Raw genomic sequence first — 27641 nt, forward strand, 5'->3', positions numbered from 1 at the left:
TTGTCCATCTACCGTTCCGTCATATTTAGACTCTAACCAAAATCGATTTTTTTAAGTTTTAAATCATAGCTGCAGAAAGCAAAAAGTTAATAAAAATGTAGGAACGCCCGCGTGATATTTGTTGTTTCCTGGCGGAACACAAATCCGTAGCGGTGTCGCTAGCGGAAGTACACGCTGTGCTGCTTTGGGGAAAAAAAACAGTAAAGTGCAAAATGTTTGTTGTCAGAAAATGTCGGATTTTTGCGAGATGCACAACGTTACAGTCTTTTAGGAGCAATGCAGGTAAGGTGGTTAAGGTGCCATTAGAAAATGTGAGAAGTGTAGAGGTTTATTCATTTAATGACAGACGATGAATAAAGGCGTTAGGTGTGGAGTGACCTTTTCGAGAACTCGTGCCAGATTTGACAGGTTACTTTATTTTGTCTTGTAGTTACCAAACATGATACAAGATTTAATAAGCATGCAGAGTACTTTAATCATGCAGTTTATATTTTACACAGTAACGTAGTTCACTTAAACACCATCACAAACGACTTGAATGGCAGTTTACCTTACGGTTCACGTTTGAATGTACAAACTCGCCGTGACCTTAAAATCGGATAAGAGGATTAAAAGGCAGATGGACGAATGAGATTTTTATTTTTATTTTGATTTACTTTATTAATCCTGTATTGGTTATCGTCTGTGGTTTATAAGGGAGGTCAGCGTTATGCTACGCCTCTTTAATTCAGGACACTTTTTAAGTAACCGATCGCAGTTTAATTTCCATGAAATTCTAGCGAAATAAAAAGTGCGGAACTCCTCGAAAGGAATTTTGCCGACACATTTCTCTTGCTTGTTTATGTGCGTTTTGTTTTTCACAGATTTTAGCACATAGTATTCCAGCTTCCTTGAATGCAAGCAAGCGTTTTGGTTTAAAAGAATACATAAAATGTACGTGTGTGGTTAGACGAGACAAAAGCGGGCGATTCAGCACAAATCCATTTCACTTTATACACATACGGTATATACACGTGCACTTTAGACAGTATAAACGAAAGACCAGTGTGTATGTGTGGCGCAGTCCGCTCTGCACACGCTCAACTACAGCCACTAGATGGCGCTTGCACACACCTCACTTCTCACTACGAAAGGCGTGTGTGCAACAAACGGAGCCGCGCAACAACATCGTGCTACTGACACAGATGGAGACACAACAGCGTCGAAACGAAACAAACACTGCTGATCAACAACGTGCAAGTGAAATACCTTGGCAACGGAGTGCAAGACTTGTAAGTTTTCACTAAAAGCATTGTCTGTCTGGAGGGATTTTCTCTTGACAAAGATTAATAGGACTACGGCGAAGAGATGGGATCGCCAGTGCCTTCTTGCGAAAGGCAGTAGGGCAGCAAGCACAGGAGGGTCCACACCCTATGCACTGGGTGGTCATTCTTAAGAGTTAGCTGACGCCTCTCCAAGTTCACGAATATGGTAAAAGTGCTAGGGGTTCTTGGGGTTGTTTTTTTGTCCCGAAGACCACACACACAGCTGGTTTTATATACAAGCATTAACCCACTTGGAAGATTTCTGGTTTTATTTTTATACAACATTGAAGCACAGTGGATTTAATTTGTCATCTTTTGATATAGATCAGGGGTCCTCAATCACGGTCCTGGAGGTGCCGCAGTAGCTGCAGGTTTTTGCTCCAACCCAGTTGCTTAATAAGAAACACTTATTGCTCAAGTAACAATTCTGCTTCACTTTAGTCATCTCGCTTGTTATGATTTTGAACCCTTATTGCTTATTTTAGTCTTAAACAGCTGTATTCTTGGTTTTTAATTGCTCCTAATTAGCAATAATATGCAAATGACAAAAGAGACCAGCATTTCTACATTTAGCTTGTTACCATTTACACCTGTGTGTATTTATCATTCTCTATGGGGTTTAATTAAATGCTTGGAAGGAAAGTGAAAAGAAAAAAGTGAAGGACTGAGAATTAGTAGTGCATTTTAGCCTTCAAATCATTTGGATGATATCCTTAGAGAGGGGAAGAAAATCTAGGATATGAAAATTTCTTGACATAGCAGAGTTAACGCACAAACAAGCCATTAAGTTATTGGCAAGAATTGCTTTCTAATTAAGCAACCGGGTTTGAACAAAAACCTGCAGCCACTGCGGCCCTCCAGGACTGTGATTGAGGACCCCTGATATAGATCAACAGAAAAAGACTCATTAATGTAAAAATAGATCTCCGTAAAGTGGTTTAAATAATTACAACTTAGAAACAGAAAATAATGAATCACATAAGTGTTCATCCCCTTCAAGTCAGTATTTAGTACAAGCAGAAGTTCAGTTTTTCTGCCTTCCTCTTAAGCTTTCCCCCCTTTCACGTGGGGTCGCAATGTTGGACCACCCTCTTCCACCCTCGTCTGTTGTACGGGTGCTCTCCCTTAGATCCCCTTTTGCCCAGTCCATCCACTTTCTCTTTGGTCATCCACTTCTCCTCCATCCTGATACCCCCAATACCTACGTATACTTCTCTTCTCATGACATGCTCGTACTACTTTAACCTTACTTTTTGTATTTTCTTTGAGACTTCCCCAACTTTAACTGTACCTCTGATTCTCCCATCCCTGATCTTATCAAGGTGTGTTACTCCACACGTCCATCTCAGCATCCTCATTTCTGTAGCATCCTTTTTAACCGCCCATGTTTCAGATCCATAAGACAATGCTGGTCCTACCACTGTTTTATATGCTTTACTCTTCTCTCTCGCACTAATTCTTTGATCACATAATACTCCCAATACATGTATCCAATTTTTCCAGCAAGATTGCATCCTATTGTTAAATCTAGCTCTCGCTCTTCATCCTTTGTTATGGGTTGTCACAATAAGCGAATCCAGACATCACAAAAAGGTTTGGGGCAGCCACCCGTATATTGTAATCCAGGCTGCAAAAGGTAGTTTTAGGTACCTTTTATCTAAGGTAGGTAAACAAAATAGCACTGGGTAGTTTACACTACTGAGTCCAAGACAGAACTGTTCAACAGAGGAAAGGGAGCGGCTTTTAATGGGAGTTGACCAGAAGTGATGTCACCCTCAGGGCCAGGACCAGAAGTGACTTCTTCTGGGCTTCGGAACTTGGCGGGACTTCCTGGGAAAGGTCTGCAGGGAACTTAGAGAGAGAGTCAGTGCACCCCTCCGCTCCCTGGTCGGATAAGTTGTTACGATTATATAAACCCTTTCGCTGCCTCCTACTCGCACGTGTGTGACTGGATGATCCCAGATGTTTGAACTTTCCACTCCTTTAAGCCTTCCTTCCTGAAGGTTAACTTCTCTATTGTGTTCTTTCCCTTAAATCTTTAATATTGTGTCTTTTTCTTACAAATCTTAACTCTTTCAGGGTGTATGTCGACTTTTGTCGAAATTCAGGGGCAGAGGACGGTAATCAGCTGTAAACTGTGACAGAACTCTCTTTAAAGTTAGCTTTGTTAATTTGACCGAGATTTCCTGCATGTGCATGAGTAGCCTAGAGCAAACAACCCCTTAAATGGCATTGACATCTGGTGAATTTCCAAAAACAAAATACTTTGTGGATGACATTTTACGTATGATATCACCGAGTCGGACTCTAAGTTGTCGGATTTTGATGTAAGTGATCTGGGGGTCACAAACGAAAGTGAAGGACCAACATAAGCTTATCGTGGTGCTGAACATGTCCGTTTGGCTAATGTACCTACACCATCGTTCACCTGGGAAGACCATCTCTGTGTGATATGATGTCAAGAGGTACAAACCAGATTGCGTCACACTGCTACAGCTGTGCGTATTGCTGCTGGTCACTGAGCTACCCCCCGCGCGGCCACGGCATGCAGCAAAAGATGTTTTATGCTGATTTATATGTGAAACCATTGCTGTGTGTGCTGTTCAGAAAACTGGAACAAATATTCAACCCTCAAAGAGTTAAGCCCTCTCACCCTCCATAGCTCAGTTCCACTGCTCCAGTTTCCTTTTCCACAAGATTCTTAGATGCCACATTACATGCTGTCATTTGCAAGTAGCATGCATCATGGGGAGTGATCAACTGCTCCCCTAGCTCTAACATCCATAGCTGGAGTATTGATGATCCTTGATGTAACCCAACCTTCAACGTAAAGCCATGTGCTATTCCTACACTGCTTCTCACTCATGTGTAGGCCCCCTTCGTACATATTCTCAACTGTTCTTGCATACTTCTCCTGACCTCTCTCTCATACATCGCCACATTTCTTACCAGGATATACCTTCTCTAAATCTGTAAGTACTAGGAGTAATTGTTTTCTATCTCTCTCTACATTTTTCCATAATCTGCCTTATAGCAAATATTACATCCATTGTACCTTTTACTCTTGTGATGCTCTGGGTTCCCCGCAGCCTTGGCATCTTCTTGAACTCAGCTCTTCGATAATCATGACTACTGTGGACTGGTACAGTGTGGGCACACAACAACAGGATTGGTGTAAAATAGTTCAGTGTAAGTCTTTAATAAAGAAATAATCCATAAAGCAGTGTCTTTTGTGGAGGTTAAAGTCCATGCATACTGTAAATGAAGCCAACAGGCAGGTTCAATTCAAGAATAAACACACAAGTTAGAATTAGCTATTTTCTTTTCCTTCATCTAACGCTTGAGCCTCCAGCGCATCTCTCTCAAACTAGTCCTGTCTCCTCTGCCTGGCAGGCTGAGACGCCGGTGAGTGAGGGCAACATTCTTTGGCTCTTGTCCCCACCACCATCTCCTTGGTGTACCTGAGGACCATCCGAGCCCTGATCCCCTGTCCCACCACAGTCTCTTGGAATCCATTGAACCACAAGCAGAGCTATTGGCCTCTCCTTCTCTTTTACTGATGCTCAGCCGCAGCGGGCCTCCCATTGCTCTGCATGGGGCTTCTCTGACTGTCTTGCCCCCCCCTTTCCCCTCCACTGGTTCCACTTTGATCCTGACATTCTCATTTGTGTCTTCATCTTGGTTTTGACCTCCAACTTCATCTTAATTTTTAGCTCCTTCTTTTTCGCTCGACTGTGTCCCTTTGCTCTTGTTGTCAGACCCCTACCCTTCACACACACAGATAACCCATGGAAACTTGATGATGGACAGCTGTGCTAACCGCTGTTGTGCACATTGCACGCAAAATTAGCAAATTCCCTTGTCAGGACCTCTGTGGCCGCACAGCTTTTGTCCTGCACACCTACACTGACGGGGTCTAAGCTGTTTTTTCTAAAAAATCTGCACTGCTACGGACCCCTAATGCACTTTACCACATAAATCCAAACCGATCTTCCTGTATCGTCATCTCTGTTCTCACTTCTGTATCGTCATCCTTTTAACACAAACGCAGCGCAGTTTATGTTGCCAAAAAATGAGGTGCATTCACTTTTGATATCCTTCCTCTGATCTGATTTGCTGACCTTGGGCCCTACACTTTTGTCCACCTTATTTCTGACTTGAATGGCAAATGAATGAAGCCAGAAACAAGTAGAGTTGTCAAGTTGAGATCAGCCATTTCTGGTCAAATAGTATTGTTACAGGTAAACACAATGGTGGTTAGAAATAAGAATCAGAAAACTTTATTAATCCCAAAGGAGATTACTTATGTTACAACTTAACAACAGACAAGGGACATGTTACACTAAGAGAAAGTACAAAGTAATCATGTAAATATAAGTAAAGTATAATAAATGTAAGTATCAAACTAGAGTGCAGAGTGATAGATAGATAGATACTTTATTAATCCCAAGGGGAAATTCACATTCTCCAGCAGTGTTGCACCTTGTTAATATTACACATTTTGAGAACAAATAAGGTTATTCTCTTGTGAAGAGAAGACAATTTATTGCACAAGAACAGATAGTATGTTGCACATTTCAAGTACTTGAAAAAATGTATGTGGATATCCAATAAAGAAGAAGGGTAATAGGTTAAAGTGTGGGTGAGTGATGGGAAAAGGAGTTCTAGAGTCTGATGGCTGTGGGGAGGAAGGATTTCCTGTGACGTTCAGTGAAGCACTTGGTGCTAGTCAGTCTACTGCTGAAAACGCTCCTTTGTCCAGCCACAACACTGTGAAGTGGGTGATTAGCATTTTCAATAATAGACCAAAGCCTAGACAACATTCTCTGATCTGCCACAGTTTCCAAGCTGTCCAGTTTCTCTCCTACCACAGAGGAAGCCTTCTGAATTAGGCAAATGTACAAAATTGTATATCTCTCGATGCATGCTCAATAATCCAGGTAAGGAAATTCTAGAAAGTTGATTCAGTTCATCAGGACATAGTTCTTTTCCAGAGAGATACGTTACATCACTCATCCAAGTGACTTCCTCAGTCTCAGTTGACTGTAGGTTTCTCCAACCTTATAACCAGTACCTTTGCATAATGACCAAAACTAGCACCATTGACTAACAGTGGGCCGTGTGATCAATGATACGCAAATTGTCCATTGCTCAATGGCCAGGTGTACCATTCACAGAGAGTTGGGGCATGGCTACAATCACAGTATTGTAAGATTCTGAAAGAATATGCAGTTAAGTGCCAAGGGGATTGCCGTGAATTATACATTGGGGAAACCAAACAACCACTGGCGAAGCGGATGGCACAACACAGAAGAACTACCTCGTCAGGCCAGGACTCCGCAGTCTATTTACACCTACAGGACAGCGGTCACTCTTTCAGTGATGAAGATGTGCACATCCTGGATAGGGAGGAATGCTGGTTTGAGCAAGGAGTCAAGGAGGCCATTTACGTGAAAAAGGAACGACCATCTCTGAACCGAGGAGGGGGCCTAAGGGTACATCTTTCACCATCTTACAATGCTGGGATTGCAGCCATGCCCCAGCTCTCTGTCAATGGTACTCATGGCCATTGAGCAATGGACAATTTGCATATCATTGATCACACGGCCCATTGTTAGTCAATGGTGCTAGTTTCGGCCATTATGCGAAGGTAATGTTTATAAGGTTGGAGAAACCTGCAGTCAACTGAGACTGAGGAAGTCACTTGGATGAGTGATGAAACGTATCTCCCTGGAAAAGAACTATGTGGAGATGAACTGAATCAACTTTCTAGAAAATTGTGTATCAGTAGAGATGATCAGTTGTAGCAAGACATTACTTTGGTTGTCTATTTTTGATTTTAATGTTAAGATTATTTTTTTTAGGTTCAAGTCAGCAAAGTATTAACACACAGCAACAGCAGGATATGCTTGACAGTGATAAGGTAAGAGGAGAAATTGTTTTGGTATTTTGTTCATAATACTCCACCCAGAGATTCCAATTCTTCTTCTGTTGCTTATCCTGTGTTGTTTGTAGTGATGGCTGAGAAACATTTTTAGTCTCATGCTTTCATGGACGTTGGAAATGGCAAAGTTTATGATACAGTTGGTTTTATTTGTGGCCGGCATTGAAGGAAATCAAACAATATTACAACATCCATGAAAACAAACCTCAAGCCACGCACTTTATTTACAGTTAAGTCAATTGTATGCTCACAACATCCAAAGCACATTCATTTTTTTTTGGTAAAAATAAATACTTCCTGGAAAAAGAGAGCAGTGCTGAAAAGTGAAGTGTGTTCAAGCAAGTTGAAAAAAGATGACCCATAATTTAAAAGGCCACACAGCAGTGAAGATCTGGATTTACAATACCTTAACATGAGTAAAGTTCACTCTGTCGGGTGACCTAAATGTAGAAAAGGAAATCAGAGTTGGTAGGAAGCCCCATTACTAGCTGACAAATTTAGGATGTAGAGAAATCTTCAACTTTCACAGTCCTCCGTGGCTAAATTTTCTCATCCACATTTTAGAAATACCCATCACTTAGTTCATCTTAGATTCTCGGTGGCTTGGTGGTTGAGTCATTAGCACTGCTCCTTTACAAACAGCATTGGTGTGTGTGTGTGTGTGGAGTATGCATGTTCAGTTATCTTTGTCTCAGATGATGATGATGATGTTGAAAAGACATAAGAGAACAAAAAAGCATACTTTTCTTAGGAGAAGTAATGGCAATGTGAGTTTGGACCTGTCACACCTTTTTTAAAACTCTCGCCATCTAGAGTTTTCTGAACAATTCTATGCTAGAATCCATTTTAAACAAGAGAGACAAGATACAAGCATGCGATTTAAACCAATAACTTGTCTCTGAATGTAGACAAAACAAAGGAGATGATTGTTGACTTTAGGAAGACTAAGAGTGACCATCTGCCACTGAACATTGACAGCTCAACTGTGGAGGTCGTCAATAGGACCAAATTCCTTGGTGTTCACCTGGCAGAGAAGCTCACCTGGTCCCACAATACCCACTCTTTAGCCAAGAAAGCCCAGCAGCGGCTCTACTTCCTGCGTAGGCTGAGGAAAGCCCATCTTACACCAGCTATTCCAACAACATTCTACAGAGGAACCATAGAGAGCATCCTGAGCAACTGCATCACTGTCTGGTTTGGAAATTGCACGGTCAGGGATCGCAGAGCCCTACAACAGATAGTGAAGACAGCTGAAAAGATCATCGGTGTCTCTCTTCCCTCCATCATGGACATTTACACCACACTCTGCATCCGCAAAGCCACCAGCATTGTGAATGACCCAACACACCCTTCAAATTCACTGTTCAAACTCCTGCCATTGAGAAAAAGGTACCGAAGCATTCGGGCCCTCACCACCAGAATGTGTAACAGTTTCTTTCCCCAAACAGACACCTGAACACTCATGGACCGGACTGATATCTAATATATGTGTTCTGTTCTGCAGTGTTGCACATCTTTGCATATTTGACTCACATGCACCTTGTTATATATTATTCAATAAGTATTACTAATTTATTTTAATGTATACATTATCAGTTTAACAATAACGTGTAAACATTGAACATCCATCCATCCATCCATTTTCCAACCCGCTGAATCCGAACACAGGGTCACGGTGGTCTGCTGGAGCCAATCCCAGCCAACACAGGGCACAAGGCAGGGAACCAATCCTGGGCAGGGTGCCAACTCACCGCAGAACATTGAACATGCCATTTAAATATAAAGATGTAATGGGAACATTAAGCTGCTACGTCCCTGTCGTGTTCCTGGTAATACACTTAATTTTATGATCTATTTTTTTTTATTTCCACCATCATTGTCAGAATTAAATATGGCTAAATGTAGTTTTATAGCAATTCATTAAAATAAATATTATATAATACTAACACTTCTACTTTCTATGTTTTTAGGTGACTATAACTCTTTTTTCTTTGTAGATAGATAGATAGATGGATAGATACTTTATTAATCCCCAAGGGGAAATTCACACATAATTGTACATAACCTGTACACTGCATATGTAATCATAAAAAAAATTCCACCACTGTTTTCGACCTCCATAAGTGCGAAAATATCATTTTAATATAAAGTTTGATTATAAGTAAGAGATAAATGATTGTGTGTCAATATTATCAATTTGTTATGATGAGAAACAAAGAGATATGATATTTGAGAAATACTGCGCAGTTGGAAGTAGTTCTGATAACCTTTCCCTCTATCTTAGTATACAAGAAAGTCGAGGGGAGCACAATATCGATTTTTTTTTTTTTTTTTTAATGTTGTTTTTACCCTGCTACACTGCTTCATTAGTAAGCAAATAAGAAAACAGTGAGGTGTGGTAGGGATTAACTTGTCTTGTTCATATTTAAGCTCCTAAAGGAAGACCATTTTTTTAGACTTGCTTAAACATAACAGAGTATCGTTAAGTACTTCGAGCCAATTAATTTTTCAGCAGAGGTGTGTCATGAAACGCTGCAGGGGCTGCTCAACACCAATGGCAATATGCCTCTATAGCGCCTCACTATGGCTGTGACTGCTCTTATGTTTAGCTAGGTCAGATGTATTTCCTTTCTTTGTAGTAACGCTGGGATTACATGATGGTGCATTGGTAGCACTGCTGCCTTTCTACAGGGTGGCTGGGGTTCATGTCCCGGAACCTCCTTGCATGGAGTTTGCATTTTGTCCCCATGAGTTTCTTCTGGGTACTCTGGATTCCTTCCACTGTCTGAAAACATGCAGGTTAGGTGGATTGGTGATGTTCAGTTGGCCTGTGTGTGTGTGTCTCTGTGTTCATCCTGAGATAGACAGGCTGCCTGTCCAGGATTATTCATGCCGTGTGTCTAATGCTTGCTAGGGTAGGCTCCAGCTTGCCTGTGTCACTGCTCAGGTTATAGCAGGGTTTAAAAATGGACGGCTGTAGTAATTCTGGTGTGTATTTAAAGGGGGTTCTTTCTGGTTGTTATCTACTGTATATACAGTAGAACCTCTGGTCACGAACGTTTCTGAACACGTACAAATCTTGTGCAATAAATTGTCTTCTCTTCACAAGAGAATAACCTTATTTGTTCTCAAAATGTGTAATATTAACAAGGTGCAACACTGCTGGAGAATGTGAAGTTCCCCTTGGGATTAATAAAGTATCTATCTATCTATCTATCTATCTATCTATCTATCTATCTATCTATCTATCTATCTATCTATCTATCTATCTATCTATCTATCTATCTATCTATCTATCTATCTATCTATCTATCACTCTGCACTCTAGTTTGATACTTACATTTATTATACTTTACTTATATTTACATGATTACTTTGTACTTTCTCTTAGTGTAACATGTCCCTTGTCTGTTGTTAAGTTGTAACATAAGTAATCTCCTTTGGGATTAATAAAGTTTTCTGATTCTTATTTCTAACCACCATTGTGTTTACCTGTAACAATACTATTTGACCAGAAATGGCTGATCTCAACTTGACAACTCTACTTGTTTCTGGCTTCATTCATTTGCCATTCAAGTCAGAAATAAGGTGGACAAAAGTGTAGGGCCCGAGGTCTTTATGTTATGTGTCGTGGATTTTTCATTGTCCTGTGTTTTAGTAGCACCATGGTCCTGGAGGAACGTCGTTTCGTTTCACTGTATGCTGTACTACTCTATATGGATGAAATGACAATAAATACTCTTGAATCTTGAAACGTAATACCTAGTTTCACAAATATTTCTTAGAAAAGAAACCTCAATGGCCTCTTTTTAGTGCAGAAAAGAAAAAAAAAAAAAAAAAAAATCAATTACCATATATGAATTGCCTATGAATTAGGATGGCAGCATTAATGTTTAAAGTCAATGTAAACTGCCTTTTAAATCCTGAATTTACTTTTCATATACAAGGATGCAGATTGCACTGTCTTTATTTGCCCAATATTTGAAAAAAGAAATTTAAATTGGAGTGTCCAAGAGAACCTTGAGCAGTGCAGCATAAAATCAGCGATTGAAAGTTTTGTTGTTACTTTCCTCATACACGTAGTATAGGAATCGTGAAAAAATTTGACCGAGATTTTGATGAATCTTGATGTTTTAGACCTTCCTGGGTCTGAAAATACAATTTTTGAAATTCTGTCCGTCTGTGTGTTGTGAAAGAAAAATTAACGGCTTGTAAGCTACTTAGGGTTAATAGCTGACAAAGCCAGTTTGCTATAACGGCAGGTTATTCATACAGGCGTCTGTCATAAGATAGGGTGCAGTAAGCTGACCCAGGACAATTTCCACTTTCTTAGGAATGCGTCTATTTGACACAAGAGAGCTGACCTTTCCTTCTTTAGGGTCTATCTGACAAGTAAAAAAAATATAAGAATAGATGGCCCATTAGCATACTTAAATAAAATGCTTAAGTAAACGATACTATGTTTATTGTTAAGAAATAAGGGGAAGGGGGAGGAAGAAGAAAATATAAAAAGCCAATAGGAAAAAAAAATGGAATTTTGTTCTTCTGCCTTGCAACGTAGACTCCAGATACTCTCATCTGTGACTGAATAAAAATCGAATTGATTGAACTTGTCCTGTCTTCCTCGGGGTGTTTTTTCTTCCACAGTGTAAACACGATAACTCGAAAACCTTTTGCCCTCAGTCACTGAGATTTTGCACAGCTGCTTTATATCAAAAGTAAGGAATCCTATCAATTTTTGGGCCACTTAAAAAGGTACTTTAACTGAATACTTTTGCGAATTTTCAAGTGAATTCTGGCTATAATTACAGATGCAGTAGATGATTCAAATGTTGTATAGATATTTATAAGGACAAAAAGCAAACAGAAAAGACATTTGACAAAAATTACTCAACAGGAAGTAGTATTTTATTTAAACAACCATCCACATTTTTTGTATCATGAAAATATAAATATGTACACAATATTAAAAAAATGGTGATTCAATACAACGCATATTCTTTCAATAAGTATTACTAATTTATTTTAATGTATACATTATCAGTTTAACAATAACGTGTAAACATTGAACATCCATCCATCCATCCATCCATTTTCCAACCCGCTGAATCCGAACACAGGGTCACGGTGGTCTGCTGGAGCCAATCCCAGCCAACACAGGGCACAAGGCAGGGAACCAATCCTGGGCAGGGTGCCAACCCACCGCAGAACATTGAACATGCCATTTAAATATAAAGATGTAATGGGAACATTAAGCTGCTACGTCCCTGTCGTGTTCCTGGTAATACACTTAATTTTATGATCTATTTTTTTTTATTTCCACCATCATTGTCAGAATTAAATATGGCTAAATGTAGTTTTATAGCAATTCATTAAAATAAATATTATATAATACTAACACTTCTACTTTCTATGTTTTTAGGTGACTATAACTCTTTTTTCTTTGTAGATAGATAGATAGATGGATAGATACTTTATTAATCCCCAAGGGGAAATTCACACATAATTGTACATAACCTGTACACTGCATATGTAATCATAAAAAAAATTCCACCACTGTTTTCGACCTCCATAAGTGCGAAAATATCATTTTAATATAAAGTTTGATTATAAGTAAGAGATAAATGATTGTGTGTCAATATTATCAATTTGTTATGATGAGAAACAAAGAGATATGATATTTGAGAAATACTGCGCAGTTGGAAGTAGTTCTGATGACCTTTCCCTCTATCTTAGTATACAAGAAAGTCGAGGGGAGCACAATATCGATTTTTTTTTTTTTTTTTTAATGTTGTTTTTACCCTGCTACACTGCTTCATTAGTAAGCAAATAAGAAAACAGTGAGGTGTGGTAGGGATTAACTTGTCTTGTTCATATTTAAGCTCCTAAAGGAAGACCATTTTTTTAGACTTGCTTAAACATAACAGAGTATCGTTAAGTACTTCGAGCCAATTAATTTTTCAGCAGAGGTGTGTCATGAAACGCTGCAGGGGCTGCTCAACACCAATGGCAATATGCCTCTATAGCGCCTCACTGTGGCTGTGACTGCTCTTATGTTTAGCTAGGTCAGATGTATTTCCTTTCTTTGTAGTAACGCTGGGATTACATGATGGTGCATTGGTAGCACTGCTGCCTTTCTACAGGGTGGCTGGGGTTCATGTCCCGGAACCTCCTTGCATGGAGTTTGCATTTTGTCCCCATGAGTTTCTTCTGGGTACTCTGGATTCCTTCCACTGTCTGAAAACATGCAGGTTAGGTGGATTGGTGATGTTCAGTTGGCCTGTGTGTGTGAGTCTCTGTGTTCATCCTGAGATAGACAGGCTGCCTGTCCAGGATTATTCATGCCGTGTGTCTAATGCTTGCTAGGGTAGGCTCCAGCTTGCCTGTGTCACTGCTCAGGTTATAGCAGGGTTAAAAAATGGACGGCTGTAGTAATTCTGGTGTGTATTTAAAGGGGGTTCTTTCTGGTTGTTATCTACTGTATATACAGTAGAACCTCTGGTCACGAACGTTTCTGAACACGTACAAATCAGATTATGGTCAAAAAGTTTGCCAAAATTTTGCATCTGTTCACAACCACACGCTCTGGTGGCGAACAAAAACAATGGCGGCCAGTTTCCCTACGCGCATTCCAATTTTCTTTTGTTTGCGTATACTTGGCCTAACAAAGCAGCTGATGTTGCAAAAGGAGTTACAGTGTTAACCAAGCAGTGCTGGAAGAGGTGGAAAAACTGTTGCTAGTGTGGTTGAATGAGAAGCAACTTGCAGGGGATATCGTAAGCGAGGCGATCATATGCGAGAAAGCCAGGAAGATTCATGGCAATTTGCTGAAAAAAAATCCTTCTTTGAGTGGCGAAGGTGAGGAATTTAAAGCCAGTAGAGGATGGTTTGAAAAGTATCACAAGAGAAGTGGCATTTAATTTTTTTCCCTGTGCTTTAAACTCATTAAAAAAAAGTGTTTACAGCAAGCGGTTCGTAAGGGTCTAGTGCAAACTCTTACCATGTTAGTTTTCTCTGTTGTTCAAGGTTTTCTCAGTGTTATTCAATGTTTTTACATTTAGTTTACTATTACACTGTGCATTCTATGGTATAATTAACTATTTTTGTGCATAAAATATATATATATATATATATATATATATATATATATATATATATATATATTTATATACAGTTCGTACGGTCTGGAACGGATTAATTGTGTTTACATACAATCTTATGGGGAAATTACGTTTGGGTCGCGACCAAATCGGGTTGCGTCCAGAGTTTTAAAACGAATTATGGTCATGACCAGAGGTACCACTGTATATATACAATCCTAAGCCTAAAAGTGCAACGATTTTATGTGACTTTTTTGTCACACTTTAAATCGGGCTTATTTTAAAGCCTACATATATATGTTTAATATCCTTCTTTTCAGAATTTATCGAACTTTAATGTGATTTTGTTAGATTTTCAGATTCTTATTCTGTTTTTAAATTATAAACTAAAAAGTATCATTTGTGCCGAGAGATTTAACCAGGCCCGGGGCCAGAAATAAAAGACAAAGAGTAGGACAGCTGCTCTACAGGCTTTTAAATGTTTGAAGCGCCGCATGAGATGCAGATCACACGGCACGGTACCCGCAGCAGCAACCGTAGCAATCCAGCAGCAAATCGAGCAAAGAGGAGGTAAAAGAAAAACAATTTGTTTCCCATTGTGTTACCGTTTAAGAGGGGATTTCGGAGGAGCGACTGCATCTCCTTGCGGTGCATTCAGCCCCCTTCTTCACAACATGAGCAGCAGAGACGTGAAGTGGCTGTCGCGTAGCGCAAAAAAGGGAGTGTTGGTGAGCGAAGCGAGCAGGGGGTAAGCCTCCTAGTAATATTTACTTTTTTGTCCGAAAGGGAAACTTTCCCTTTTTAAAGAAGTTCCATAAATAATTGAAGAGCTGTTTGTCTGTCTATAGATTGATAGATTGCTCCTGAAAAGGAGCAGAAATTATTTCATAGCAAAGGTAATTGTGTGCATTATAAATATGTAATCTGACTCGTTTAGTGCATGGTCCTATTAGCGTTAATGTTTTCTTAGAAGACAAATTCTTTTTTAAGCATATAGATATATAAACTGATTTTTTTACTTACAGTCTCTCTTATATTTAAACACACAGCCAATGAAGATTGAAAATCCTTACAAAGAGCCACCTAAGAAGTGCACACTGTGTGGCATACCAGTAGATTACAAAAATGTGCAGGTAAGTACTTGGAGTATGAACACATTGCTAAGGAATAACCGCCTGTGGTTAGAAAACTGAAGTCAATGTTGACAACCAACCCACAAATACAGTATATGGAGATAGATGGGGAGAAAGATACCACAAGAGTGCACCCCGTAAAACAATAATTTATTTCTTCTATAGCCCAAAATCACACAAGGAATGCTTCAATTGGCTTTAACAGGCCCTGCTTTTTGACAAGCCCCCAGTCTTCACTCCTTAAGCAGACAAGAACCCTCCCCCTCAATAAAAAAAAAAACCCTTGTAGGGAAAAAAAAAAATGGAAGAAATCTTGGGAAGGGCAATTCAGATAGAGACTGGGGTAAATACAACATGCAAAACAGAACACAAATAATCCTCTTCCTCAGTCTATCATGGCCACCTCAGCCTGAACCGTTGACACAAGGCAGGATGGATCCCTGCTTTCATGTTGTTGATGCCAAATTCTGACCACACAAACCGAATGTCACAGCAGAAATCATGACTCAGCAGACCAGGCAACGGTTTTCCAGTCTTTTATTGTCCAATTTTGGTGAGCCCGTGTGAATTGTAGCCTCAGTTGCCAGTTCTTAGCTGAAAGGAGTGTCACCCGATGTAGTCTCCTGCTGCTGTACCCCACCTGCTTCAAGGTCCGACGTGTTGTGTGTCCAGAGATGCTCTTCTGCACATCTCACTTGTAACGAGTGCTTATTTGAGTTCTTTTTGCCTTTCTGTCAGCTCAGACCAGTCTGGCCATTCTCCTCTGACCTCTGGCATCCACAAGGCATTTCCGTTCACTGATATTTTCCCTTTTTTGGACCATTCTCTGTAAACCCTAGAGATGGTTGTGTGTGAAAACCCTCAGTAGATCAGCACTTTCTGAAATACTCAGAGCAGCCCGTCTGGCACCAACAACCATTACATGTTCAAATCAGTCACTTAAATCACCTTTTCTTCCCCATTCTGGTGCACAGCTTGAACTTCAGACATTTACCTGAATTACAATATGTCATTGAACAGTAAATTACGTACCTAGATATGACCACTCAGGAAGATTTCATCTAAATAAAACAAATCTAGTAGTATATTTGGAATTACATGCAACACATTCTTTATGCAAGCTAGTATTTACAGCAGGGGTGTTGAGCATAATTAGTAGACAGATAAAATAATGGCTTGTTTTCATATTAGCCATTTCTTACATTAGAAATTAGAAAGTCCAGCTAATGAAACACACATTTTCAATTTAGTTTGTTAAACTTATTATTGGACCACCAAGTTTTATGTCATTCTCAATAAAGGAAAATCAACAATCGTAAATATTCCTGTCAAGGCTAAAAAAGAGACATATAATGAAGTAACATGTTATACTAACAGCGTAACAGAATGGCTTCTGCTAAAGAGGGTTCAAAAATCATCTGGAGTCCCTCTGAATATTATTAGAATATTCTATTCAGACGAAAGAATGAAGAGGTTGTAAGGCGACTTTAAAAGTGTATTAAAAACGCAATCAGTATTTCAGGATGTGTGGAGATCACATTTTAAGGTCTCTTTACCTTACCTTACCAGTATCTTATATGATTATTTTAGATTTTTCACTGTGGTTATATTACAAAACAAGAAAGAATAATAAAAAATATTTCACTTATTTGTCCAACTATGGGTTCAGTTTTGTTATTTATTATCTTTATACTGAGGCTTGCAAGCTATTTATGATTAAATCGCAGCTATGAAATTCACCTTACAATTTTACTGTGTGATCACCAGGTGGCACCCAAAACACCAGACACAATTTCAGGTAAAATAAAATGAGAAGTCAGAAAAAAATGACACCTTTTATTGGCTAACTGAACAGATTACAATATTTAAGATTTCGAGGCAACTCAGGTATTCCTGAAGAAGGGGCCTAAGCTACCTTGAAAGCCTGCATATTGTAATCTGTTAAGCTAGCCAATAAAAGGTGGCATTTTGGACTTCTCATTGCAACCATTATGGCTAACACAGGACAACATCCTACTACTACAGGTAAAATAAAGGGCAGTTTATTATCAGTCCAGCACAGCAAATAACACACAGTCACCTTAATAATAATAGTAATAATACATTTTATTTATATAGTGTCTTTCCCATGCTCAAGGCGCTTCACAGAGTCTCTCTCCTTTTGTCTTTTTCCATCACTACTCCACTAATGTTTCCTGCTGCCTCCTGACAATGACTCCCTGGTGCTGATGAGTTGGGGTCTTTTATGGCATGCCTGGGAATACTTCCAGGGTCAAAGCTTTGCACATCAGAAGCACTTCCAGGTCAGGTGGAAGTTCCTCAAAGTATGGACAGTGCTTCCAAGCAGATCACCCTGGCGGCAGCCAAGTACCCCAACAGGGCTACCTCTCAGGACTACAACTCCCAGTATGCCCTGCGAGTTACAAATAGGAGTTCCACCAGAGAGATGCTGCAGCCCTATACAGTTAGGTCCATAAATATTTGGACAGACATTTTTCTAATTTTGGTTCTGTACATTACCACAATGAATTTTAAATGAAACAACTCAGATGCAATTGAAGTGCAGACTTTCAGCTTTAATTCAGTGGGGTGAACAAAACGATTGCATAAAAATGTGAGGCAACTAAAGCATTTTTTTTAACACAATCCCTTCTTGCCTGAAGAAGGGGCCTGAGTTGCCTCGAAAGCTTGCATATTGTAATCTTTTTAGTTAGCCAATAAAAGGTGTCATTTTGCTTGCCTTTTCTCTACTTTCAGGGGCTCAAAAATAATTGGACAAATTAAATAACTGGAAATCAAATGTTCATTTCTAATACTTGGTTGAAAACCCTTTGCTGGCAATGACAGCCTGAAGTCTTGAACTCCTGGACATCACCAGATGTTGGGTTTCCTCCTTTTTAATGCTCTGCCAGGCCTTTACTGCAGCGGCTTTCAGTTGCTGTTTGTTTGTGGGCCTTTCTGTCTGAAGTTTAGTCTTCAACAAGTGAAATGCCTGCTCAATTGGGTTAAGATCAGGTGACTGACTTGGCCATTCAAGAATTTTCCACTTCTTTGCTTTAATAAACTCCTGGGTTGCTTTGGCTATATGTTTTGGGTCATTGTCCATCTGTATCATGAAACGCCGCCCAATCAATTTGACTGCATTTAGCTGGATTTGAGCAGACAGTAAGTCTCTGAACACCTCAGAATTCATTCGGCTACTTCTGTCCTTTGTCACATCATTAATAAACACGAGTGTCCCAGTGCCACTGGCAGCCATGCACGCCCAAGCCATCACACTGCCTCCACCGTGTTTTACAGATGATGTGCTATGCTTTGGATAATGAGCTGTTCCACGCCTTCTCCATACTTTTTTCTTGCCATCATTCTGGTAGAGGTTGATCTTGGTTTCATATGTCCAAAGAATGTTTTTCCAGAACTGTGCTGACTTTTATAGATGTTCTTTAGCAAAGTCCAATCTAGCCTTTCTATTCTTGAGGCTTATGAGTTGCTTGCACCTTGCAGTGCACCCTCCGTATTTACTTTCATGCAGTCTTCTCTTTATGGTAGACTAGGATATCGATACGCCTACCCCCTGGAGAGTGTTGTTCACTTGGTTGGCTGTTGTGAAGGGGTTTCTCTTCACCAAGGAAATGATTCTGCGATCATCCACCACTGTTGTCTTCCGTGGACGTCCAGGTCTTTTTACGTTGCTGAGTTCACCAGTGCTTGCTTTCTTTCTCAGGATGTACCAAACTGTAGATTTTGCCACTCGTAATATTGTAGCAATTTCTCAGATGGGTTTTTTCTGTTTTCGCAGCTTAAGGATGTCTTCTTTCACCTGCATGGAGAGCTCCTTTGACCGCATGTTGTTTGTTCACAGCAAATTCTTCCACATGCAAGCACCACACCTCAAATCAACTCCAGGCCTTTTATCTGCTTAATTGATGACATAACGACGGACTTGATCACACCTGTCCATGAAATAGCCTTTGAGTCAATTGTCCAATTACTTTTGAGCCCCTGAAATGAAGGGATTGTGTTAAAAAAAAATGCTTTAGTTGCCTCACATTTTTATGCAATCGTTTTGTTCACCCCACTGAATTAAAGCTGAAAGTCTGCACTTCAACTGCATCGGAGTTGTTTCATTTAAAATTCATTGTGGTAATGTACAGAACCAAAATTAGAAAAAAGTTGTCTCTGTCCAAATATTTATGGACCTAACTGTATATAGTGGGGAATGCATAGCCTCACTCAGTTCTTCCATTATGGCCTCCCGAATGGGAAAATTACCAGCAACCTACCCGGCTGGGATGCCTGTTCATCCACTCCGACACTTGCACCTGTTAGACTGGTGGTGACAAAGAGTACACCAGATGTGCAGTCACAGTGACTCCAGAATCTAAAGCAATGCCAAGCCAATGAAAAGTGTCCTCTGCACTTTTTAAGAAATTGTTTGGAGTGAAAATCTGCAGTGTGGACCACATAATTATTATATTTATTAGATGTTAGCAGTACTTTAAAAGAAAATGATGTGTATTGCATTATTGTATTTGTAACTGAGTAAGCATTCTATCTGTTAGCAAGTATATTATCAATGCATTTCTTTTTTCATGCAGCTTCTTTCTCAGTTTATTTCACCACACACAGGAAGAATATATGGCAGACATATAACAGGTAAGGCAATTCTACCTTATTTTCTCTTCTTTAGAGCATACAGTTTTATGAATGTTTTTTCAGTACCTTTGCATGTGTTTAATATTCTTTAAATAAAAATTAATTAAATAAAAATGCCTGTTTTGCTGTATGTTCAAGCAGTTCCAACAATAACTACAGAATGCCACGTATTATTTCTGGCTATTTTAGTATATACATTCACTGGCCACTTTATTAGGCACACTTCGCAACTACTGGGTTGGACCCCCTTTTGCCTTCAGAACTGCTGTAATTCTTCATGCCATTTACACAAGAAACTAGCCTTCTGTAGCATTTAGCACAAAATACACTCAGCAGCCACTTTATTAGGTATACCTTGCTAGTAGCGGGTTGGACCCCCTCTTGCCTTCAGAACTGCCTTCTTTGTGTGTTAATTCAACAAGGTGCTGGAAACATTCCTCAGGGATTTTGGTCCATATTGACATGATAGCATCACACAGTTACTGCAGATTTGTCAGCCACACGTCCATGATGCGAATCTCCCATCCCACCACATCCCAAAGGTGCTCTACTGGATTGAGATCTGCTGACTGTGGAGGCCATTTGAGTCAGGTGACCTCATTGTCATGTTCAAGAAACCAGTTTGAGATGATCTGAGCTTTGTGACATGGCGTGTTATCCTGCTGGAAGGAGCCATCAGAAGATGGGGACACTGCAGTCATCAAAGGCCAGACATGGTCAGCAACAATACCCAGGTTGGCTACAGCATTTTAACAATGCTCAGTTGGTACCAAGGGGCCCAAAGTGTGCCAAGAAAATATCCCCCACACCATTACACCACCACCACCAGCCTGAACTTTTGATACAAGGCAAGATTTGATTGTGACCTTAGCAGAAATCGACATTCGATTCAGAGATGCTTTTCTGCATACCTCGATTGTAACAAGTGCTTATTTGAGTTACTGTCGCCTTTCTATCAGCTCAGACCAGTTCAGCCATTCTCTTCTTACCTCTGGCATCAACAAGGCATTTACGCTCAATGGCTATTTTCCCTTTGTCAGACCATTCTCTGTAATATTAGAGATGGTTGTGTGTGAAAACCCAGTAGATTAGCAGTTTCTGAAATACTCAGAATAGCTTGTCTGGCACCAACAACCAGGCCACATTCAAATTTACATAAATTTCCCTTTCTGCTATAAAAATGGTGCCATAGTTCAGATGAGATGTAAAACTGAGGTCCTGACGCTCTGTGGTCTTAAAAGATCCCTAGGCATCCTTAAACTAAATCTTGAAACAGTCAAGTTAAAGTATACAATTCATGTATTCTCTTCTAGGTCTCTGTGGAAAAAAACAAAAAGAAATTTCAAAGGCTATCAAAAAATCACATTACATGGGTATGTAACCTTTTTTTATATATATATATATATATATATATATATATATATATATATATATATATATATATATAATATGATTTTTTTGGGGGGGGGAATTAAAAGGGATCCTGTCATTGATTTATTAACCCATCTTTAATTTCATGTTTTCATGCAGAATGGAAATAACAAAGGTCTGTGGTGACCAACGCTAAATAATGGCAAACATTATCAAAACCATCCATAAAAAAAAATCTGTTACTCGTGTCACATAATCCATGTCAAGTCATGCAGTCATGTGATCACATAACATCCCAAACACGAGTTTACTAAAATATCGGTAAATAAACACTCACAAATGAAAATGGAAATTGCTCCAATGCAGATTAGCACTTCAAATGTAGACTCGCCCTGCTGCTGTTCCGTTTTATGCAATTCTTGGCAAGAATGATGGGATCCCTGCTCTTGGAGGAGGTTCATTCAGCGGTTTTACTTTGTTGCAAAAAAACCAAATCACAGATATGACTCAAAACTAACAGCGGAACATACTGGCATTGTAAAACATACCTCAAAAAAAAATTATTGTAATTCATGGGACATTTTTTGTTCAGACCAAGCAGAGTAACAAATTAAGAAATCACTCAACAGTGAACAACGTTTATTTCTATAGCACATTTTCATACGAATGGTGTAGCTCAAAGTGCTTTACAATATAAATGATGGAATCAGCTGGTGATTTGCACTTCTAAAACAAATCCCTGCACAAGTCTGAATAGGCCAGCGAGTGCCTGCAGATCTTCACGAGTGTTGCACCAGGCTGAGAGCCGTCAGGATTATGAATCTTCTTCAAGAAAGTAAATTGCCGCCGAGTGTGGCAAAAGATGTTGGTTGTTTCCCAGTCAGCTGTGTCTAAAATTTGGAGCAAGTACAAACAAAATGGGAAAGCTGGAAAAGGGAAACATACAGGTAAGACCAAGCATCAGGACAGAAAACTCAAAGCAGTACGCCTGGGAAATAGAAAATGCACAACAAAAGAAATGAAAAACACACGGGCAGAAACGGGAGTCGATGTCTGTGACCAAACTGTAAGAAACCGTCTGAAGGATTGTGGATTTAAAGTGAAAGCCACTAGGAGGCGTACCGCCATCCTATTCCCCGACACAGACCGGCAGGACACAGGTTCAATTCAACACCCGTGTTTATTTATAATTAAAAGTGCACAAACCACCAACACCACACCAATATACAGTCCATCCGCCTCCACTCTTCCTCAGGTGTTGTCCACTCCTTCCTCCAGACTCTGGCCCCTCAATGGAGTGAGGCGGCTCCTCTTATTCAGGCCCTGGGAGTGTTCCAGGTGGCTCATGAGCATTACCCAGAATCACTCCCAGGTGCGCTGGAGGTCCTCTACAGAGCTCTGCAGCTCCCCTTGGTGGCCCCCACAGAACCCAACAGGGCTTCACCAAACTCCAGTTCCCAACATGCACCATGGGAATCTGTGGTGCCACGGCCACCCAGGAGGGCTGTTGCCCTCTAGTGTCCCCAGGGGAGACATTGCCTCATCAATGACCTTTCCTCTGGTCCTTCCACAATGCTGTCGTCCTGACCAGGTAGTGGCTGTGGCTGTCCTTTACAACAGACAGAAAAGCCAAACATATGAGATGTGATCAAAACGTACAGTGAATGTTGATTGCAGAGCACCATACAAGATCAGTGGCAAACAATTCAATGACATGTCCATCCTAGAGGCGAGTTTGTGACAAGTTTCAACTTGGTTGATAGCGTCAGTCGTTTGTGAGCCACTGTTGTGTGTTTTTCAAATTTGTCGTTAATAGCGGATATCGAGCAACACGTTAACAGGAAATGTTTAAAATTTCAAAAAGCTCAGGAAACCCATCAGATGTTAAAATCGGTTGATGGTGACACTGCACTGACAATAAAGGCTGTTTACAAGTGGTTTGATCGATTTCGTAATGGATCTGACTCGGTTGAAGACGAGAAAGGATCAGGACGTCTTTCAAGATCGATAATCCAGGAAAATGTTGAAACGGTTTCATTCTTTATCAAAACACTCCTTGTCACACATCCCTTTCTAGTACGACAATTTCTGTCGAATAAAAACTTTACGCTGTGTCCGCATCCTCCTTATTCACCGTGCGACTTCTGGCTGTTCCCTAAATTGAAAATGACCATGAAAGGCAAACAATTTCAATCCATTGAGGACATCCAGGCAGCCACGACAGCCCAACTAAAGACCCTCTCGAAAGAAAATGTCCAGAACTGCTTCACAAAGTGGCAGGAGCGTTGGGAGACATGCATTTGAAGTGGAGGAGAGTGTTCTGAGGGTGACTAGTAGTTGGAAATCTTTTACTGCAATAAACGTTTTTTTTTTTAAAATATTCACCGTATTTTTGGATCACACCTCGTAACGCATCATTAAGAGCTAAACAGAAGAAAACAGTGGACTAAAGAGAAGCAGTCATGGCCTGTGAACGATTGGATGAAAGTAATACAGATAGTTGTCGATTTACGACCTATGAATCTTACGACCGTTTGACTTTCGACTGCTGCCACGTATCACAGGCAGATAAGTTTTTGCCACACCAGCTCCGTATGCCATGACTCATTCATCTCAATCTCAGTTTATTACCTGCAGCAGTTTCGACTACGTTCAGTTACATTTTAATTACAGGAAAAAAAGGCAATTGACCTCGACACAAAAATGGTGATCAAGCAGTATGAGGGAGGAAAGAAAGCAAATGCGGCCACATGTGACTTGACGTTATGCCATTGTAACGGGTGTTCACCGCACCGTACACGTCATGCTGCTGTGCTCTGGCTCTTAATCGCTTCTGCGTTGTGACTTACGATGTGCCGCTTCATGCAGACCGCCACTAACTACACTGAACTCCTTTATCTATTAATGTTTATTATTAAAAAGCTTAAATTTTAAAAAAGAAAACTCACGAGTACTCGTACTCTGCTGGTACAATTCCTCCTCCCACAGTTAACACCGTAAACACACACTGGGAGAGGCTCACTCTGAAAACATTACATAACATGGACAAAGAAAGAATTCGTGAAGCTGTTCGGCACCCATGCGAGTAAGTGTAATAGTGAAACAAAATTATAATAAATAATTTGCAAAACAAAATACAGAAAATGTACACAATGTGCTAAGACTAATGATAAAAAAAAGGATATAAAATAAAGAATATGACTTAAGGGACTTATTATACAGTGCTGTACATACAGTCAGGTTTGATCACCTATACCAGTCTGTCTTACGTCCAGATTGACTTACGACTGGTCCATCGGAACTGAACGTGGCTGTATGTCGATGACTTCCTGTAATCAGTGATGAATCACAAATCTGCATTGGCTAAGGAGATGATGCTGGAACTCTTGTTTGGTGCCGTTGCAATGAAACATCTAAAGATGAGTGCCTGAAGAAAACAAGCACATTTCCACAGTCTTTACTGATGTGGGGTTGCATATCAGGTGAAGGTCCACTGGAGACTGCAGTCGTTACCTCAAAGGCAGGGGTCTCCAACACGTCGCTCGCGAGCTACCGGTAGCTTGCAACCACATTCCAGGTAGCTCTCCAAAGGGTTAATGAATCCTACATAAATCTAAAAACTTGATTAGTCAAATTAGGGGTGGGCGATCTTTCCAAAAAATCATATCACGATCCTTTTAAAACAAAATCACGATCCACAATCTGAATTGCAATCTTATCTTTTCAATGTGGCATACACTTAAGAGAATATCCGGACTCGGACTCGTCAAGATCTAAGTAACACTTTTTTTAAATATCAAAGAAAGTTAAATTCAATTGTTCTCTCATTCTCTAGCTAAGTGGAGTTGAGGAACACCCCCTGAAGCTGATGAGTGAGTGAGGAAGACCACTCCCCTCGGCCTGCGGCGTGTTTCCTGGATTCGCGCAAATAAATCGGTACCGTAAGCGAACTATGATACATAGCGAAATGAGGGAAGTCGCAAAATCAACCAGAATGTTCAAGCAAATTCTAGACAAAAAAGATCTAAATCCGGTAGGTAGTTCTCTCATTCGCTAACTAAGTGGAGTTAAGGTTACTCCCCAAGGCAGATGCGTGAGTGAAGAGGGCCCCGCAGCCCGATGAGTTTTGGATTTGTGCTAATAAATTGGTGCCGCAAGCGAACTGTGATACTTAGCATGATAAGTCGCAAAATGTTCAAGTAAATTATAGAAAAAAACCCGATCTAAATCCAATAAGTAGTTCTCTCGTTTAAAGCGTTTTTTGATGGCATTAAAAAGTTGGTACGACGCTGGGAAAATTACATCGCAAAAGGAAGGTGACGATGTAGAAAAGTGATGTCATTTGTTTTTGAAGTTCTTAATAAAAATAAACATTGTGAACGTCCCCTCGTAGGTGTTGCCACAGAGCTAACTTTTCTTCAGGAAAGGCATATCAACTCAGTGACATGGCCAGCTAAGAGTCCAGATCTCAATCCATTTGAGAAATTACGGTAAGACTCCATCCTGCAAAGCTGACCTGTCAACTGTTAGATAAGAAAGTTGGGACCTGATTGATGAACAATATTGTTTTTCGTTAGTTGAAGTTCATGTGTGAAAGAATTCAAGCTGTCATGAAAGCCAGAGGAGGTGCAACAAAGTCCCGGGATGCAAAAAAATTCAACCGATTTCAAAATGATTTATGTCACTTGTAAGTCACTACAGAACAATGCAGTAAATTGTAAATAGTTTATTATGTGCTCAATATGACCTCCTCCAGCTGTACGGACAACATCAACGCGATAGTCAAATTCATCCCGTACTCGACTGAGCTTGTCGGGTGTCTCTGTACTCATTTCGGAGATCATCCAGTGTTGTTGGGATTTGTGGCACATAAACAGAATCCTTAACATTCCCCCATCCCTAACACAAAATAGTCACACGGCATGAGGTCTGGCGATCTTGAGGGTCCAGAAGTGGAGTGCCAAATCGTGGGCTCCTTTACAGCCAGTCCAGCGATGAAGTGGAGAACGCAAAATGCTTCCTGCTCAGGGGTCGCCATCTTCCGGTGACTCCATGAGCCCCTCTTTCAATTGGTACCTAGGCGCCTCACGTTTGTAAAACGTGGCACTTTGAAATCGGATGAATGTTTTTGAATCCATCCATCCATCCATTTTCCAACCTGCTGAATCCGAACACAGGGTCACGGGGGGGTCTGCTGGTGCCAATCCCAGCCAACACGGGACAAGGCAGGAACCAATCCTAGGCAGGGCGCCAACCCACCGCAGGACACACACACACACACACACTAGGGCCAATTTAGAATTGCCAATCCACCTAACCTGCATATCTTTGGATTGTGGGAGGAAACCCACGCAGACACGGGGAGAACATGCAAACTCCATACAGCCAAAGCAACCCAGGAGTTTATTAAAGCAAAGAAGTGGAAAATTATTGAATGGCCAAGTCAGCCACCTGATCTTAACCCAACTGAGCAGGCATTTCACTTGTTGAAGACTAAACTTCAGACAGAAAGGCCCACAAACAAACAGCAACTGAAAGCCGCTGCAGTAAAGGCCTGGCAGAGCATTAAAAAGGAGGAAACCCAACATCTGGTGACGTCCAGGAGTTCAAGACTTCAGGCTGTCATTGCCAGCAAAGGGTTTTCAACCAAGTATTAGAAATGAACATTTGATTTGCAGTTATTTCATTTGTCCAATTACTTTTGAGCCCCTGAAATGAAGGGATTGTGTTCAAAAAATGCTTTAGTTGCCTCACATTTTTATGTAATCGTTTTGTTCACCCCACTGAATTAAAGCTGAAAGTCTGCACTTCAACTGCATCGGAGTTGTTTCATTTAAAATTCATTGTGGTAATGTACAGAACCAAAATGAGAAAAAAGTTGCCTCTGACCAAATATTTATGGACCTAACTGTACAAGCTTATAAATACGTTTAGTGAACAGTTGTACAATTTCATTTATTGCGATGTATAACATTTTTTTCTTCTTTGCATATACGCCTTTGCCGTATGCGCATTTTTCCATGTGCGCTTTTATCCACGTGTGGTTTTTCCCGTGTGCTCATTTATGACTGTGCGCTTTTTTTCTGTGTGCTTCTTTCCGGTCACCGCATTGTGCCTATGTGACCGCACAGTA

At 40.3% G+C, this 27641-nt stretch overlaps 1 protein-coding gene across 1 annotated transcript in view; it reads left to right on the forward strand.

The window, feature by feature from the left end:
• Positions 1-130: 130 nt before the first annotated feature.
• Positions 131-27641, forward strand: part of mrps18c (mitochondrial ribosomal protein S18C) — a 29936-nt gene continuing 2425 nt past the window's right edge. The window contains exons 1-5 of the mRNA XM_028805037.2: positions 131-282; positions 7169-7227; positions 15398-15481; positions 20080-20137; positions 21451-21510. Of these exons, the coding sequence (XP_028660870.1) occupies positions 213-282; positions 7169-7227; positions 15398-15481; positions 20080-20137; positions 21451-21510 (331 nt within the window). The 5' untranslated portion in view covers positions 131-212. The remainder of the gene's footprint in view (positions 283-7168; positions 7228-15397; positions 15482-20079; positions 20138-21450; positions 21511-27641) is intronic.

This window comes from Erpetoichthys calabaricus, chromosome 7 (genome assembly GCF_900747795.2).
Source record: "Erpetoichthys calabaricus chromosome 7, fErpCal1.3, whole genome shotgun sequence".
NCBI classification, from domain to species: Eukaryota; Metazoa; Chordata; class Cladistia; order Polypteriformes; family Polypteridae; genus Erpetoichthys; species Erpetoichthys calabaricus.